We start from the raw sequence: 19390 nt of genomic DNA on the forward strand, positions 1-19390 counted from the left end.
AGTGTCCTCTCTCATCCAGAAAAGGGCCATAGAGGAAGTCAAGGACACAAGCAGGGAGGTGTTTTGCAATTGACTCTTTGTGGTACCAAAAACATCGGGGCGTTGGACCAGTCCTCGATGTAAGGGCCCTCAATCATTTTGTCCTGATGACAAAATTCAAAATATAGACAAGCCATTCAGTCCTTTCATCCATTCAGCAGGATGACTGGATGGTAACATTAGACATGCAGGACACATACTTTCACATTCCTATCCATCCAGTTTCCAGGAAATATCTAAGGTTTGTTTTTCAGGACAAGGTGTACCTGTTTTGGGTCCTTGCTCCTCTCTTGAAATGGCTCCACTTAGTAGGGATCAATGTCAGTCTTTACCTAGACAACTGGCTGCTTCGATCCCCACTGAAGGACAAGTGCATAGAGGACCTACACAAGATGCTTCTTACCCAGGAGCTGGGCCTTCTTATCAATCTGCAGAAGTCCCAGTTGACCCCGTCGCAGGAAAACAGGTTTTGATGTGGGAAAAACCTATTTTTGGTAGTCGCTGTTGAGTCCTCAAGGAGTTATCTTCCATGGTCTACCAGAGCTCCATGGTGACCAAACTAATGTCAAAGAATTATCTTCAAGTTGGTCTTTTTGGCCAGGTATTGTGTCGTAATGATTAACATTATAACACTTGATGGAGTATATAATGGACTCAAAGATAAGAGGGCACTTTCCCTCATCTTCAGCGAAGCTGAACCCAGTTTTTCCAACGTCAAAAGAACCTGCAATTAAGAGAAGTGACTATTGCGCATGTCCGTCCACCCTCTTGTTTACAACCAGGCCAGGCCGTTAAAGACCAAGGAGCCATTACTCTCTGTTGGTCAGTGCAGGATACTCCCTTGGCCAAATCCCATGCCTTTTCGTCATGGAAGTGGGAGGGTTTTGAGGACTCAACAGCGACTACCAAAAATAGGTTTTTCCTATGTGGAAACCTGTTTTCTGATAGCGTAGTTGCTTGTTTTGCCCTCAAGGAACTTTACCAAGAAATTGACAGGTGATAAAAAAGGCATAAGCTCTAAAATTTTAATCCCAACACCCCAAAGGAAAAAACATTTCTGGTCTGAGGTCAAGCCACAGATTTCAAGTCCCATTCTTTATTCCAAATACTCTTCAGGCTTTGGTACCAAGGAACAAAAAATTATATACAAACTTATGTTTTAGGATGTAGCTGTATGGTGGCTTGCTTAAATATGCTGGATTTGGTTGCAGTACTGTTGCCCTTCTCCCAGCGATAGTTAGCATACTCACCATCAGTAAGACCCCTGGTTTTCTGATGTAGCACCTAGGGTTTAAGACTAACCATGCCACTTACTGATACACAGTGAAGTCGAATTTGTTCGAGCACGTGGCAGTAATTTAACTGATGACCACCCTGTACATTTGGAGACTTCTTCTAAAGGGACATTTCTGAAGAAGGCCGAAGTACTTAATTTCCTAATATCATGTGACTTAGGAAAGGAGTGTGGATTTGCCTTTTTAATGAGAGACACTACAATCATTCTCAGCCCATGTAGGGAGAGTGATTAGTTTGTGCTACGGTGTAGGAAAATAGGACCCTAGGGGATTTTTTTGCCTTGACTTCTAGGTAAACCTTAAGTGCTTGAACTGGGCATAATGTCTTGTCTGCCAAATTGGGTTTTCTTATAAGAATAGATTTCCTTTTTAAAGGATCCTCATTCTTGACCAGGAATGCTGGGCCAGGGGACAATAATAATTGATGGTCAGCTGTTTGCGTGATGCATCGTCCCCATCAAAGAGAGCTCAGGCTCCTGATGCTAGCGCAATCAAGAAGATTGCCTTTTGAAGCATGTGCATTGTGGTTGTATTGGGTCCGCTGAATTGAGGGGTTGATAGAAGTCCAAACACCTTGTTCAGGGACCAAGTAATTGGAGGCCTTTCAGGAGCGGTCCTTTGTAGAGCAAAAGACTGCAGAAGTTAAGTGACAACTTCTATACTGGACTCAATCCTGAATCCATAAAGCAAGGGTTCCGTTAATGCAGCCTTGTATGCCATGACTGTTGTAACCGCAAGGCGTTTGTCTTCAAAAGGGTATATAAGAAAAATAAAAAGTGCTTCTATAGAAATCTCTACTGGGCTCTCAGTATGGATATAATCTAACTATATCTCCATATGGACTGGTATTGCCAGACAGATGATGTCTATAATTTTTGCACTAGGTATCTAGCAATGTTGGGTGAGTAATTTTCAAGATAGATATTATTTTTAAAAAATCCATATGTGAAGGTCTCGGCTCAGAAAGGAGGATGCGTAAATGACTTTCCCTATTACTGTCTGGGATGGAACAGTGGACAATAATGGAATTGATCTTTTCGTCCATTTTTGAAGTACAGTAATAGGAACCAATGCCCGTTTGGCCAATTGGGGCTATTAAGTAACCTGTTCCTTTCAAGGTTAAAAGTTTGCTCAAAAACTTCGAAATCTGGGATAATGGTGTAAAAAGATATTGTCCTCCCCTTGTTCCAGTCTTTAGGAAGGCATCTCTTGCTATTGCTTGACTGTCCAGGTTCGGAGACACATATATTAGGAGTTTATGATTCTCGTACGTGGTGAACAGGTCCACTTCCGGTTGTGGAAGCAAGCTGGCTATTGTTTGAAAAGAGTGGTTGTCCAACATCCACTCTGTTGAGGCTGTCATTTTCCTTGATAGAGAGTCTGCTATTACAATGAGACCCCCTGTGAGGTGAATTGCAGATAGGTGCCACTTTCTTGCTTGCACCAACCGAAGGATGGCTAACCTTATCATATTGAGAGGTGGACATGATCCCAACCCCTTGATGCAGGACATTGTAGTCATGTTGTCTCTCTCTTCTGGAGGTTTGAGTTTTTTGAGAAATGTAAAGACAACCATCACCTCCAGGAAATTGATATAAGAATTCCTCAGAGTAGCTGATCACCTCCCTGCCATCTGACGATCCTCCCAATGTCCTCTCAACCTGTCAACGAGGCATCTGTGTGTATTATCACTGGTACAGACGGAGGAGTCAGGGTGACCTGTTTCGCCAGAGATTCCATCCAGATCCAAGGCCAAAGTATCTCCCCAACTTTTTTAATCTTTTGATGAGGTCGGTCTCGCATCATTTTTCTTGCATCCAGTAGCCAGAATTTGTTCACATTTTTAGTTGCAATCTAAGTACTGGATTTTACTGATGTGAACTGCAGCAGGTCCATCATACTTTCTAATTGCCATCTGTGCAAGGAACCTTTTGAGGACTTGCCTTATTCTGTTTTGAGTATGATGGGGAGAGACAGCAGGCCGTGAAGAGTATCCCAACGCAGTCCCAGCCACTGAAAGTGTCTGCTGGGCGTGAGGTGGGATTTTTTTAAATTCATTGTTAAACCTTTTAACTGTAGTCTGTTGACCATTGCTCTTAGGTTTTTCAAGCACTCTTTTCTTGTGGGCCCCCAGATCAACCAGTTGTCTAGGTAGGCTATTAGTTTTCTTCCTTTTTGTTTGAGTTCTCGAACGAATACTGTTGCTAATTTTGTAAAACATTCTTTAGGCAGTGTTTAGCCCAAAGGGCATGACTTTGAATCTGTACGTATCTTTCCCTGTCCAGGACCTTAGGAAGGGCGGAAGGGAATGACTATAGGGACGTACCAGTATGCATCTTTCAGATCTGTAGAAACTGTCCAAGTCCCCTTTGGAATGATTCAGTGTACTTGGGGAATGGTAATTATCCAAAACTTTTGGCAAACAATGCACTTCTTCAGTGTTGATTAGTTGAGGATCACTCTTCTTTTGGAGGACTCCTTTTTGAGGACACTGAAGAGACATACCTGATGGCAAATATACGCATGTTTCTCTATGGGCCCCATTAACAGGGCCTTTCTGCACATATAAATAATGCTGTCCCCCTCCACAGGGAAAACTTCCATTGTCTGTGATGTCTTCGAAGTCAACCCCCAACCGTACAATTCCTGTTGGTATCTGCCTCCTCCTCTGCCTTCGCCTTTTCCTTTTCCCCCCATATAAGATGGTTTTTGGAATTGTGAAAAGGAATGTCCTTGTTGTTGCTGTTGTCCCTTTGTAGGGAATTGTCCCTTCTGGCCACCTACCTGTTTTTTGAGAAAAACTTTTGGGGGTGACTGAAGGCTTATATGATTTTTTATCAAAGAGAGCCTTTTTTGGGGTTGGGTAAAGGGAAATTTTGGGTTTTTTGTTTCCTGAATTCCCCTCTCCCCAGAAAGCATGCTGTACACTGTACAATTCTGTTGGCGGGCATGCTTGTTGAGTTGGGCCACAACAGACTCCTCAAACAGGTCCTTACAGAATGGGTTAGAAAGTAATAATACAGTGACATTGGAGAGTGATATGATGGAGCAGTGCTTCCATTCTCGCTTTTATGCGTCATTCTAGGAAGTCACAGAGTGCTTCCCATCTGATTCTCATAAGACTTTTGGCTTCAACAGCAAAAATTATCTTGGAAACTTCTGGAAGCCTTTCGTGGCAACTTCCAGCAAGGTGGTAGAGGTTATAATACTAAGGAGTCGGAGCCTAGCATAAAATTCTGACGAGGCTGTCCCCTATGAGAGTCTTCTCATAGGAGTCCCAAACTGCTGCATATCTATATCGAAAGAGAGCTTTTTCCTTTCAAAAGGGAGTTGTAGCATTGTCCATTCCTTGCTTCTCATAGGAATCTGACATGCAAGACACTCTTCCTCTTTTCTTTAGCCACAGCTTAATGCATCTGTGAAATACAAGCCATTGATAAAAGGGTAGGTTTTCCCAAGGAGGTGCAGTTTGGCCCTTCACCCTAGACTTTTTGGCCAAGAATGAGGACCTGTCCAAGCCCTGGCCTTGTTCATTTACCATTAAGAGCTCAATGGATATTCTCAGTCATGAGGAAGAAGAGCGAGAACTATGTCCAGTCAGAGCTCTAAGATACTACCTGAATAGGACAGAAAAGATCAAGGGTCCATCTAGTAACCTTTGATCAGAGAAGCATATTCCCAGATCCAGGAGAACATTTTACCAAATTTTAAAGTGAAAGCTCACGATATCAGAGTGGTGTCGACCTCTTTGGCTTTCAGACATGATATGTCCTTGACTTCCATTTTTCAGTCTACCTATTGGAAGTGCAGGTCTATTTTCACCTCTCACTATTTGAAGGAAGTGGAAACAGTGTTCAGTGATTGCAATACCTTAGGGCCGTTATCGTTGGCTAGCATGTTGTTGTATTGGGTGAGGAATTATAGGAAGCACTCTATTTCTCTTACTATCTTTTCACCTTGATGTAGGTTTTTTGAGTTTTGGGGAGCCTGGGGGTACAAGGTACCTGGAGTATCCACCAGTCTTAGTGGATAGGTTGTTGTGTTTTTCACAAATGTTTTTATACCTGTAGTAGGTGACAGCGCTCAGGGCAAGGGCACCTTTTTGTACGCTTTGCTAGCCATCAGGCACACCCTCCGCTGCAAAGCTCCCACTTAAGTAGAGGCGACCCACGGCTCAACAGCCACGCCACTAAGGGTTAAGATGAACACCAACCAGAGGCAGTATTAACCTGCAGTAGCTCTCTTACCAGGTAAAGAAACAACAAGCATTAAATTCAATGCTGGCAAATTTTTCTATTTCAAAGTCATTACCATGTTTTAATGTTTTGGAGTAGAATATGTCCATGTAACCCACCTCCATTCATTGTGGGATTCAGTTATGTAATTACTTTGTAAGTTACTCATACGAAAATGACATTTTAATAATAAAATTAAATTTCATATATACTTAACAAGCAATTACAGAATCAGAGCCTGCCCTCCTCCCCTCTCATGGACATAAGGGCAAGAACAAATTGAGTTTACCTGCAAGGTTTTTTTTGTGTTCCCCGATAGTGGGTGGGGGCTGTCACCTAGACAACACTACGGCGAATTTTAAAAAAGTTGCTGCGCGAGTTAGAAACGTTAGCTATGCAATTACTTGGTAAGTGTATACAAAACTTAATTTTATTGTGAAAATGTCATTTTTTTTAAATTAAGGCGATTGTTGGTCAGTTGTATTAATTCACTGTCTTCATGAGGCCTTAGTAAACTACTAGTGGGTTACAGGAAATTAATCCTTCACTGTAGATGATCTGTATGAGGTGATTGATATGTAAACAAAGAATATGATTTGGGTAGCAGTGATTATGTGAAGAAAAGTGTATTTGGATGAGCAAAATTTCATGCTTAAAGGGTGTAATATTGTAGCAGCTTACCTCAAATTGTATTGTTATGTGTTCCCAGTCTCCAACATGATTGCCCATGTAGATTTCATCTCCATAGCACATACCACCCATTGTAGGCTGTAAAACTCTTCCCAAAAAAAATAATTTAGTTGTACATATTTCTTTTCCTTGATTATAAGGATAAAATATCCAGTATGTTACACTAAATTTTTGAGATTGTTTACTGTATATATCATGCTGCTTTGCCTCTCTCTGGAATGTAAAATCACCATTATTTTTAAGTTTGTCTATGAAAATATCTTGCATTTGCATTTTTCTACTGTCGATTGGCGATCTTTCAAGACGCACCATTTCTTCAAGTTCATTTATAACACTAATATTATTTGTTATTGTGCCATTAGTTCTTCCAGATTCATTTGATATTGGGATAACTGGCAAGGTAACAGTTTCTCTCTCAAAGATTGTATTGTTGTCATCGATCTCCTGGTAAGTTTCAGTGTTCTGTGAGGAGCTTATGTTTGGTTCTGTTCTTGTATCATTTAAGAATTCATGATACTTGACGGCTTTGTTAGATGAAAGGCTTTTCTGCTTCCTCTGAAGTGCACATGAGTTTATCATTCCATATGTTGGTGGTACGTAGTCTCTCCCAGGTTTTTCTCCATACAAATATTTTGGTAGAGGGCAGTTTTGGCATTCTGAAATGCAATACAGTACGTATGTTAATTAGTATGATTGCAGAAAAATCAGATGCAGTACCACTGATGCCTGTGTGCTTGTCCCTTACAAAGTTTAATACCAAATCATAGACATCACATAAGTTAAAACTAAAGAGTTTGGCAATTCAGTCACATAAATATTTTTTAAAACTTGTACAGTACTTGGTCTTAGAAAAATAAAATGTGGTAAGTTTTGGGACATCATTTAATAGTTAGCTTGATACTGATGGCAATAGAAATGTACTCTTGAATAGTATGGATACTCTTTTTCCTTAGTTGGAGTTTTCATAGTCTTCAAAATTTTAAAGATTTTCTCTTAGGTAAACCATATTAAATTTCTACTGCCCGTAAAAAGCTTAACTTTCTGACTTCCTGACAAAAGTTGTAAAGTATCAAGGTTTGCTGTCAAATTCTGGCTTAGCCATGAGATTCAGCATCCAAACATGATATGACTAAGCATTCATGTTACTTACATGTCACTCACCCATTTTCTGGCCACATGACTGGTCAGCTACCTGTCCCCACATTCCTGTCAGCATGCTGAGGCAAAACAGGTCAGTAATGGCGAATAAAATTAACCAAAACCCAGACTTTTGTATGTTCCTTTCCTTGTACTGGTGACCTGGAGTGACCTGATAGACCAGCATAGTCCTTGTATAAACACCCTGGTGATTAGCAGACTCAATACAGCCATGCCCTACCACTGAAAAAGAAGCCATCAATGGCCCAAATATGGCACCTGAATTCTGACTTTGCTCTCCCTCAAGAGCTCAAGATCATCCCCCATTTGCTCAGTAGACACAGTATGGTTTTTGCACAAACCTCTGGTGATTAATTGACTCAGTAGAGCCATGCCTACTGCTACAATAAGCCACTAAAGGACTAAATAATGGTCCTTAAGCTCTGGCTGACTCGTCCTAGAGAGCCCAAGGTCATCTTTGGTAGACCCAGCCTCATTTATTTCTTAACAATAGAAACATCCATCTGGTCCTGAAGGGTGAACATGCAATTCCATGAGCTTCACAGAAAATCAGACTATGTCTGTTAATCAATCCCAGACATGAGTTTCCCCAAGATTGCAATTTGGTATCTTGCAGATATATTTTCAAATGTCTTGGTAAGAAGCTGTTATAGCTAAGTGTTTTAGCTCTTTTCTTCTTCCTTGTTTGGAGTATTGTTCTCCAGTGTGGTCTTCATTGCTGATTCTCATCTCAAACTCTTGGATAGGCTTATGTCACCAATCTAGTTTATTTTGCCACCTTGCCACCTCTTAATTCTGACTTGTGGCATAGGTACAGTGAGTTCATTATGTTCGTTGCATAAAATGTTCTACATCGACAAACATCCTCTGCAGTCTTCTTTACTTAACCTAGCTGTTTTTGTTCTCAACACTAGACAGGCTGCTGCCACAAAAAGTGTGTTGTTTTCCAGCATCAGGTTTAATACTACTAAGTTTGCTAGTAGTTTTACCTTGGCTACTCTTGGGGCAATTGTGGAGTCTTCTGATCTCCAAATACTTGAGCAAGGAGCAAACTTACTCCTGCTCTCTGCTGACATCTCCTGAATTTCAGGTGTATCGGTTTTATTTTCTATTCCCTCATGTTTACTTATTTATTATCTTTTCCTGTAACTTGTTTCTCTTTGTAGGCTGATTTTCCTTTGGATCCCTCTTGGGATTGTAGTTTGTTAACTCTGTCCAAGAGGGTTTTCAGCTGAAATTTTAAAGAAAGAAAGAAAATGATCAAGTACAAGGAACTGCACTAATTTCTCATAGCCAAAATCTCCTTGCCATCACCACCCTCAACCAGCAGGCCTTTGGCCTACACAATGGCAGTGGCAGCTTAGGACGAACTTGAGCCTTGCTAACCCTCCCAGAACTTGACATCATTGAGACACCAAAGAAGGTCAACCTTGCAAGAGAAATATGGCTCTGCTGCCTCCCAACCAACATGCAAGCTACCCTCCCCGAGGCAAGGGTCATATGAGTGATGAGCCTCCAGAAAAAGGCAAATGGGTTGCTGGAGGCCTCCAATGCCTTGCAGTATACCACCCACAGCGTTTGTCAAGCCAGAGATAACCAGACCAAGACCAGCAAGAATCTAGCCAGTGCTGTGCTGAAGTAACCCTACAAACTACAACAGCACCTGTCACCTGTGTCCCCTTTTGCCAACTGCTCTTTAGAGGAGAGTTTTCAGCCTCATCCCCAGGCTATCCCACTGCTCTGGGAGAACTGCACCCAAATTAGCAACACAAAAATTCATCTGGCATGAAGCAAAAAAGGAACATGAAAACTTGGGCCAATCAAGTGCCAAACAAACAAAGTAACCCATCACGCAATTCAGCATCAGCAAATTTACACAGCATAGGTGTCATTTTAGCAACTTTCACGTTGACTTACTAGGCTTGGGCCCCAACCCGTTTCAGATGCATCTTCAAAGCTACAGAATGATATGAACAATGGCTGGAAGCAAAACCAATGTCAGAAATGACAACATGTGCCTGCACCTAGTTGTTAATGAGGCCAAAAACCACCAGGGAATTGCTGAATTTCCATCCTTCCTGGGAAACAGTCACCTGCATACCAACGGAGACTTCCTGCCACATCTACATATGCTTTGAATGTATACTCTTGTAACATATCATCTGTCCATATTTTACCAGTGAACAAGGGCACAGAAAGAAATGCTCGAAATATATGGTTGCAATGATTAGATAATTTGAATAGAAAATTCAGTAAAATAAAAAAAATTATTACCGATATTAGAAGGAACTTTACAAAAACTGACGATATTATTATTAGAAACTGATACATTAAAACCTCTATATAACAAAATATCTGCAAAATTTAAAAGACAGGTAATTCAAGGAAGAATCATTTCATGGAGGAAATATGTATCAGGTCTTTCTAATAATACTCCCATACAAAAAGTATAAGAAGAATTCAGGAAAATAAGTGGTACCCATGTTAAACCACCTAGACATGCCATAATAAAAGATGAACAAAGAATACTTGATCATAAAGAAATAAGCAGTGTAACAGGTGAAAACTTAGCAAAAGTAAGTAGCGACAGAAATTTAGATGAGCATTTCCACACAACGAAAAATAATATAGAATCAATAACAATAAATTTTGAAACAATAGAAGATATATATTATAATAGAAAATTTAATATGGAAGAACTGGAAATTGCTCTGCTGAACAGCAATAAATCTGCCCCTGGAGGTGACAGTATTTGTTGTGAAATGATCTGCCATTTAGCACCTTTGGCAAAGACATATTTATTAGAGTTTTATGGCTTCAAAATTTATTTCCTGATGAATGGCATAAAGCTATAATTATCCCTATCCCCAAACCTGGAAAAGATTCCAGTAATGTAAACAATTACAGACCAATTTCTGTAACAGGTTGTGTATGCAGATTACTAGAGAAAATGGTAAATGCTCGACTAACATGGCACATTCAGGAAAATAAAATTTCAATTCTCACCCAGTTTGGGTCACAATGTAACAGATCTGCACTGGATTCTCTGTCTAACTTGGAAGACCACATATGAAGAGGATTTGAACGAAAACAAATTACTATAGCTGCCGTTTTTTATATCGAAAAAGCATATGATACTACATGGAGATGGCATATGATACTACATGGAGATATGCAGTATTAAAAATGTTATATAAAAACAGTATCCGTGGACATTTACTTAGGTTTATCCAAAACTTTTTAACAAATCGCACTTTTCAAGTGAGAATTGATGAAGTATTGTCACGTACATTTCCACTTGAAAATGGTGTTCCACAAGGATGGTCCTTAGTAACACACTGTTTACTTTAGCAATAAAAGATATCAGTAATAATCTGCCTATTATAATTAAAAGTAACTTGTATATGGGTGATTTTGCCATATATTATTCAGCATCTCCCATAAAACATGCAGAGCGAATCATTAATAAAACTATAATAAAAATAGATGAATGGGCCTCATCTGTAGGCTTCAAATTTTCTATACAAAAGACTCAAGCATTAATATTTTATAAAAATAAAAAATGGAAAAAGCCTATTTTATTATAGCTTTGACTGAAACTGTTTCCATGAAAGTCAATGAGTTTTAAGGGGGATAGAAATTGTCCCTGTCCCCATACTTCTAAATCTCATTCAGTTGTCTGTTCCCTTAAATTTTTTAGCATCTCTTAAGCATCTCTTAACACTGTTGCTTTAAATTTTGTTTTATTATATCCAATATTTGAATCTGAGTATCTGAATATGTAGTGACCACTGTATGTGTTAACTCAATATAAGCTTTCTGGTTGATATATTTGCCTTGGCAAACATCTCAACCAGGAAACCTATATTGATTTTAAGAATTGTTCTGCACACTCATTATACTTGAAAACATCAAATATAAGTTAGATCTGTGAGGAATTTCCAACTTCATTGGAAACTGAATTGAGTTTGAACATACAAAATACAACTGCGACTGTGAGCCAGGATGATATTTAACCAAGAAATTACCTGCCTGTTGGAGCAATGAATCCATAGAACCCCATTTATTACCAAAAGCTGTCATCCTGTACCTTTTGGGCTTGTGCAGTTCTTTAAATAGACTTGTGCAAAAATGCAGCTTCCTTGATCAACATTTTTTTTTTGGGGGTAACTGTAGCAGCTAAGAAACTAATCGAGACTTCATTGAGAAAAGATTGAGAATATTATTGAGAAAAGATTGAGAATATTATTGGCTAAAATTGAAGCATAACAGTTCAGTTGACAAAGAGCTTTTACATTTTTTATCAATGTTGCTATATGTATTTGGATTCAGTGTATAATAATACACACTTTTCTAGTTATGACCTGCTTTACTTGCACTTTTGACTGCTGAAATTTCTGAGAAAACAGGTATTGACATAAGAAAACCTACTTTTGATAGTCACTGTTGAGTCCTCAAGGAGTTACCTTCCATGGGTTTGTCAGAGCTCCATGGTGGCCAAACTAATATCAGAGAATTCTCTTTTAGTCGGTCTCTTGGCCAGGTATTGTGTCATAATGATAAACACTAAAACACATGATGGAATATGTAATGGAATCTTTCCCTTATCTTACAATGACGCTGTACCCAGGTTATTCCTTCGTCAAACCTGCTAGAAGAGGCAGTGCTTATAGTGCATGCGCAGTCTGCCATATTGTCGACAGACAGACTGGCAAGAGACCAATGAAGCCATAACTTTCTGTTGGTCAATGCAGGATGATCCCTCGTCCTAATCTCATGCCTTTTTGTAAGGGAAGTGGGTGGGTTTTGTAGACTCAACAGCAATTACCAAAAATAGATTTTTCCTACGTCAAAACCTGTTTTTTAATAGCGTAGTTGCTTGTTTGTCCTCAAGAAGCTTTAAAAAGAAATTGGCAGTTGATGAAATGGCTTAAACTCTCAAATTTTAATCCCAGGTCAAACCACAAGTTTCCAGCCCCATTCTGTATTCCAAATACCCCTTAGGTTTTGGTAACAAAGAACAAAAAACTAAACACAAACTTATGTTTTAGGATATATTTCCACAGTGACTTACCTAAGCATGCTGGGTTTGGTTGCAGTATTGTCACACCTTCCCCCAGCGATAGTTAGCATACCCACCCGTCAGGAAAACCCATGGTTTTCAGCTGTAGCCCCTATGGGGCAGGACTAACCATATCACCCACTGGTATACAGTGTAGTCGAATTTGTTTGAGCTTGTGGCAATAATGTTTTAAGAATACTGTCTCTGATGACCATCCTGTACATTCGGAGTCTTCTTTGAAAGAGACATTTCTGGAGAAGGCCAACGACGTACTGTACTTACTTTCCTAATATCATGTGACCTAGGAAAGGAGTGTGGATTTGCCTTTTTAATGAGGGACACTAAAATTATTCTCAGGCTTTGTGGAGAGAGTGGTTTGTTTGTGCTAGGGTGTAGGAAAATAGGACCCTCTGGGATGTTTGCCATGACCTCTAGGTAAACCTTAAGTGCTTGAACTGGGTATAATATCTTGTCTGCTAAATTGATTTTCTTATCAAAATAAGGTTCCCTTCTTAAAGGATTCCCATTCTTGGCCAGGAATAATGGGCCAGGGGACAGTAATAACTGATGGTCAGCTGTTTGCGTGATGTATTGTCCCCATCTAAGAGAGCCCAGTTTATTAATACAAGCTCCTGATGCTGGAGTAATCATGAAGATCGCCTTTTGCAGCATGTGAGTTGTGGTTGTATTGGGTCCACTGAATTGAGGGGTCGACAGAAGTCTAAGTACCTTATTCAAGGACCAAGTAATTGGAAGCCTTTCAGGAGTGGGTCTTTGTAGTGCAAAAGACTGGAGAAGGGAAGTGACAATTTCTATACTAGGGTCTGTACCGAATCCATAAAGCAAGGGTTTGTTAATGCTGCCCTTGTATGCCATGATTGTTATAACAGCAAGGCATTTGTCTTCAAAAAGGTATATAAGAAAATTTAAAAGTGTTTTCATAGAGATCTCAACTGGGCTTTCAGCATGGATATAATCTAACCATATCCTCCATACAAACTTATATTGTCGAATAGATGATGTCCGTAGATTTTGCACTAGGTACCTAGCAATGTTGGGTGAGTAATTTTCATGGTAGCCAATATTTAAAAAATCCACATGTGAAGGTCTTGGCTCAGAAAGGAGGATGCGTAGACGACTTTCCCTCCTTCCGTCTGGAATAGAACAGTGGACTGTAGTGGAACTGATCTCTTCACCTGTTGTTGGAGTAATAGGAACCAATGCCTGTTTGGCCATTTTGAGGCTATTAAGTAAGCTGTTCCTTTGAAGGTTAGAAGCTTGCTCAAAACCTTTGAAATGTGGGACATTGGAGGAAAAAGGTATATTGTCTTCCATTTGTTCCAGTCTTGTAGGAAGGCATCTCTTGCTGTTGCTTGATTGTCCAAGTTCGGAGACACATACACTGGAAGTCTGTGATTCTCGTATGTGGCAAACAGTTCCACTTCCGGTTGTGGAAGCATGTTGGCACTTGTTTGAAAAGAGTGAGTGTCCAACTTCCACTCTGTTGAGACTGTCGTTTTCCTTGATAGAGATCCTGCAATTGCATTGAGAGACCATGTGAGGTGAACTGCAGACAAGTGCCACTCCCTTGCTCGCGCCATCCAAAGGATGGCTAGCATTACCATATTGAGAGGAGGTGAACATGATCCCGACCTCTTGATGCAGGACATTGCAGTCATGTTGTCAAGAAGCAACAAAATGTGTGTCTCTTTTGGAGGTTTGAGTTTTTAGAGAGACAAAAAGACAGCTATCAGCTCCAGGAAATTGACATGACAATTCCACAGAGTAGCTGATCACCTCCCTGCCACCTGATGATTCTCCCAATGTCCTCCCAACCTGTCAACAAGGCATCTGTATGTATTGTCAGTCGTACAGACGGAGGAGTCAGGGTGATCTGTTTTGCCAGAGACTCCTTCTGGGTGCAAGGCCAAAGTATCTCCCAAACTTTTTTATTCTTTTGATGAGGTCGGTCACACTTAAAGGTATGGGTTACATAAAACAAATTTACCTAAACATGTACCCATAATGCTAAGTTACCATTTTGTCTAGCTAGAATTAATGTTTCATTTATTCCCAAGCTACCTAGTCTAAGCTAACGCTGAATCTAGTAATGGGATGTTTCGTAAAGGGTTATCACTTAACCTAATATAAGGTTATGCTTAATCAGGATTATTTAGGTCACGCTTAAGTGTATAGGCTATATAAAAAAGAAAAATTTTACTGATATGTAGCCCTATAGCTTCGCTACCATTTTATCTTGCTCAGATTATTGCTATTATCTAATCCTAGGGTCCTTGGTAATTTAGGTTAATACCTAATCCAGGTTATTTGGTTCACACTTAAGGATATGTAATCCTAGATTATAGGCTACAGAGAACATCCACTATTTATCCAGTCTATATTATTCTCAGTCTGATCTAGGCTACAGCTTAGATTTATTGTAGACATCATAGAATCTGAAAGGATTTTCTATATTAATGATAAATTGTAGCACATTTCTTTTGGTTAAAACATTTAATTGAAACGACAAGTTTTTAAAAGAATTTGCACTTTTCACAACTAACAATTTGTGATTACAACTTAACCTTAGCCATGTATTAGCAAGAAAAGCCGGGTTTTTGGATTTCACACAAATTAAATACTAATTACAAAGTTTAAAACTTTATCTGGGACTTAAAACTAAACACTTAACTTGCTTCATTTGGCTTTTCTGCTGTAGGCAATTCCATAATGGTTGAAATTTGGAGCACTGACGATAATTGAATCTTTTCCAAATGGACCAATGGAAAGTCTGTTTGTCAACAATATGGTGGCCTGCTTATGCGCTATAATTGCTTCCTCTTCTAGCAGGTTTGATGAAGGAATAACCTGGGTACAGCTTTGCTGTAAGATAAGGGAAAGAGCCCTCTTATCTTTGAGTCCATTACATACTCCATTACATGTTGTAGTGTGTATCATTATGACACAATACCTGGCCAAGAGACTGACCAAAAGAGAATTCTTTGATAGTATTAGTTTTGTCACCACGGAGCTCTGACAGAACATGGAAGGTATCTCCTTGAGGACGAAACAAGCGACTACGCTATGAAAAATATAAGTAAATGATATATAAACTTTAAATAAAATATAAATATTAATGCACAAATAAAAAAGAAAGAAAACAAATATCCTCAAAAGGTGGATAGGTATGCCAGATATATTTTTTTTAAACTTAAAGTAATAGGTATTGTACACTAACAGTGCTAGTAGTATTATATTATTTGTCAATATTTGTATGATGGAGGGGACCTTACCCCAGTCTAAAATGGAAGTCAGTATATTTTAATTAAAAAAAAAAAAAATTTTTCTTACCTACATTATAAGAAGCCAGTAGATAGGTATCCCAGCTCTGCCGTCTTCGTGGAAGTGATGGCAATATCACTTCAGTTTCACCATTGTTCATAGCCAAAAATGTTCCTTTTCCATATTTGCTGAAAGTAGTAATAATGTAAGCATTAAATGGGTCTAATAATATTTTCGAGCTGAATTTCAGTTATATACATATGACTCTAGGTAGACCATGAGTTTAGGCAGGCTCACAGTGTTGTCTTAAGAAATTGATGTTACCAAGGGGTTAAGTACAGAAATATCTCTCTCTCTCTCTCTCTCTCTCTCTCTCTCTCTCTCTCTCTCTCTCTCTCTCTCTCTCTCTCTCTCTCTCTCTCTCTGTTAGAACTTTGGAACTGTCAGGATTTCTGTGCCAACATGAGTTCAAATATACTTCACATTGTCTTTGTTAACAAAAATTTTATCATAAAAATTTTGGATTTTGGCATATGTCAAACTATTTGTTTTGTTATAAATTTGTATCATATTTGCAGTTATCATGGGAGTTCTGCAGAAAGTTCTGCCTTTGGTATAATTTGAAAAGCAACATTATTTTGGAGTATTCGCTTAGAAATTACTGTATAGTTGGGACCATGTTTTCGGGCAATTTTCTCCTTTAGTTATTGCCCATGTGATTCCAGAGCCCACTATGGTCATGGCCATGGATAAAAGTCTAAATTTCAAACAAACTACATCTGCTTTCCAGTGCTATGTAGATTTATCTGCCTGCTCAGAAACCAGTGAGCAAGCTAGAGGATAGAATAACCAAACATGGATAGAGTGTCTTGTCAGCAGCTTCACCACATTAAGTGGTAGATTGTTGATTTCATTTTGTCTTGAACAATTAGATTATATTTTCTACTCGGATTTGAATGTTAGGTAAACTTCACATAATTGGAAGTATTCTCAAATATGAACTTGAATTTAATATGCACAGCTATAAAGGAGTATTAATATTAATAGAGAGAAAAGTTGTTACACTGCAAGGCAGGACTGAGTTGTGCAGCCTCTTGAGTTAAACTCAGGTCAACCCAATGTATACCTAAAAAATAAAGAATTAATTAAAAAAGGCAACAGGTCTTAATCAAATACTGATAATTTTGATGAAAAATTGGTAGTGTAAAATATCGTTTAAAGTTCGAAATGAAACTGATTGAATTGAATATGTCTTGCTTTGCCATTTTGATGGATCATGTTGGGGTTGCTTGCTGATACAGTAAACAGATGACTAGTCCACTGAACACAGATGAGCTTGAGGCCTGGGAAGGATGTGGGCAGGTAACCAAGAAGATTCTAAGTACACAGGTTTGCAGGGGTTAACCTTATATCCCCCCAGTGTTGTCTGTTGCTTCTGACACACAATGCATTTCATTTTCGGTAAAATAAAAAATGGGATAATGCTTGTGGATTAGCTTTGACATCTCCACTAAAGGCCAAACCTGAAAAGGAGATTATTCGACAGGTGGTGCATCCAAAAGTTTAAACTTAATTAATTTGTAAATGAAATAGTTTGAGAATTCTACAGGAATGTGACATTGATGGGTATTGGTTGGAGCTTGAGAAGAAAGGTTTTTAGGCGCTAAGAATTCTTTTAAAAGGAAGTGGGAAATATGGATATGTGAGAATGAATTTGAATCAAATGAGCGAAATTTATAATGGATGAGTGTTAGAATCATTAGCTTATTGAAAAGAAACAAAATAAAATGGAGAAAGGGAAGCAAAAATGTCACATCTTGGTGCCACAGAGGTAGCAGCAATGGGGTGGAAGGTAAGGTTCATCAGCTGTTAGTATTACAGAATGTAAATGAAGGTAGTGAATGAACAGACAATATCTCTGGTAAAGGAGTTGCTAACCGTGCTATGACGAACATGAGCAGCACTCATTCTTAAAGTAGGTTAACCTAACAGGTATTAGGGTTATCCTGTAAGGTTGAATTCCCCTGTATTCTTGATAGAGATTATTATGTAGGGTGTTCTGAGACTTTATTTCTAATCTAGTCTGTATTACAGTAGTGACTTAATTTCATAAAGGCTTACACAGGATATTTCTAGCAGCTGATGATATTGAGATATGGATAATCTAGTAGCCATTACTTCTCTTAATCAATATGGACAGTTCTCAGTAAATGAATCAACTCAGACAAAACATGAACTGCTCAGTCAAGGCCAAACAATTCATTTATAGCAGACCAAGAAAGGCGATACAGTACAGGATTCCAGTCTGTATCTTGACTCTAAGTTTTCTCATTGAGCCTTGGGTTGCTTGTGCTTGCCTTAATCGGGGCCCCTTTGTCACTTCAGGTCGTCTTATCTCATTGTCAGAACATCAGGAGTTCAATGCACCTTCCACCTAAATTGCTATTCAGGCTATATAAAAGTAGTGTTTACAGTGAAGCAAATAAAATCTTTTGTGGAGAAAAGTAAAAAACATTTTTCAGTGCAATCCATTACTTAACAAGGAGCGTCCACTGCCTGACTTCGCTACATTGTTTGCAAGTGGATCAAACAACACATATAGTGATTCATTCAACTACCGCAGACCACTTGATACCTGCACATATATACCTGCTTACCTTAGCCTTTGGAGTTGCTTCTGATAGATGACCTGTGCACAGTTAGGCTATGTAAAAGTAATAGTTTTGCACTGAAGAAAAGCTTGTTTTTAAAAGACTTTTTCATTTTAGTGTTTTAATTTCTACAATATCCATCCTTAATCATTTTTCTTATTCTATAAATTATATTGCATGATATTATGTTTTGAAGACATAAATATTATTTGATTATGTATCATAAAAAAATTTTTTTAATCTTGAATTATAAAATACTTTTTATTCTAGTTTGTGTTGTTTAGATGTCAGTAGTTTAATGTAAATTATCAGCAATTTTATATTGTGGATGAATTTTCTTTATGTAATATAATTGTATAGATAAAAAAAGCTTTTAGCAACTTTTATACTGGTTAAATTGAAAATTACCAAATCACGATATTCATTTGATAAAAAGAAATTATGCATTATGCCTCTTTGGTTCTGCGTTCATTTTTATTGAAATCTCCCTTCTGTGAATGTGTATAGACGTGAATATTTAAATATACTAACCTTGGTTTAATGTGTTGGAGGAAATTCACTACCGAACTTGGATAAAATTGCTCCTTTGAATGTAACCACACAATTGGAGCCCACTGAATAGCTAGCTCTTGACGTTCTGTTGATTAAAGTTATGTGTTATAAAATTTATTATACAATTTTGCTCAAGTGTTAATTCGTGCTATATTTCTATTTCAGGTTAGTCCGTTGCTCTTAGATGAATGTTGCAAGTGGTAAGTGTATTCATTTTTATGTATGGTTCAGCTCTGTGCAAAAAAATTAAACCCCAGCTCTCAAGTAGGATTTGGCCGCTTGTCTTCCAAGGTTTGCAGACCCTGCAGTGGGAGAAAACATTTACACTCCATTCGAAACTGGTGCCACTTACCTACGAGCTGTTTTTCTCCAAGTACACTTCCTTAGTTGGGTCAGTAATGCTTTGTGGTTGCAACTCAGAAGACA

General features: G+C 38.6%; 2 protein-coding genes across 3 annotated transcripts in view; one reads left to right on the top strand and one right to left on the bottom strand.

Moving 5' to 3' along the window:
* Positions 1–19390, top strand: part of Arp8 (Actin-related protein 8) — a 125459-nt gene that overhangs the window by 46946 nt on the left and 59123 nt on the right. The gene's annotated exons all lie outside the window — the stretch shown is intronic.
* The window catches only part of LOC136853981 (uncharacterized), a 45064-nt gene that overhangs the window by 13298 nt on the left and 12376 nt on the right, over positions 1–19390 (bottom strand). The window contains exons 2-4 of the mRNA XM_067129904.1: positions 18944–19049; positions 15831–15949; positions 6251–6915 (exon numbers count right to left, since the gene is read on the bottom strand). Of these exons, the coding sequence (XP_066986005.1) occupies positions 6251–6915; positions 15831–15949; positions 18944–19049 (890 nt within the window). The remainder of the gene's footprint in view (positions 1–6250; positions 6916–15830; positions 15950–18943; positions 19050–19390) is intronic.

The sequence above is a fragment of the Macrobrachium rosenbergii genome, chromosome 28 (assembly GCF_040412425.1).
Source record: "Macrobrachium rosenbergii isolate ZJJX-2024 chromosome 28, ASM4041242v1, whole genome shotgun sequence".
NCBI lineage: Eukaryota > Metazoa > Arthropoda > Malacostraca > Decapoda > Palaemonidae > Macrobrachium > Macrobrachium rosenbergii.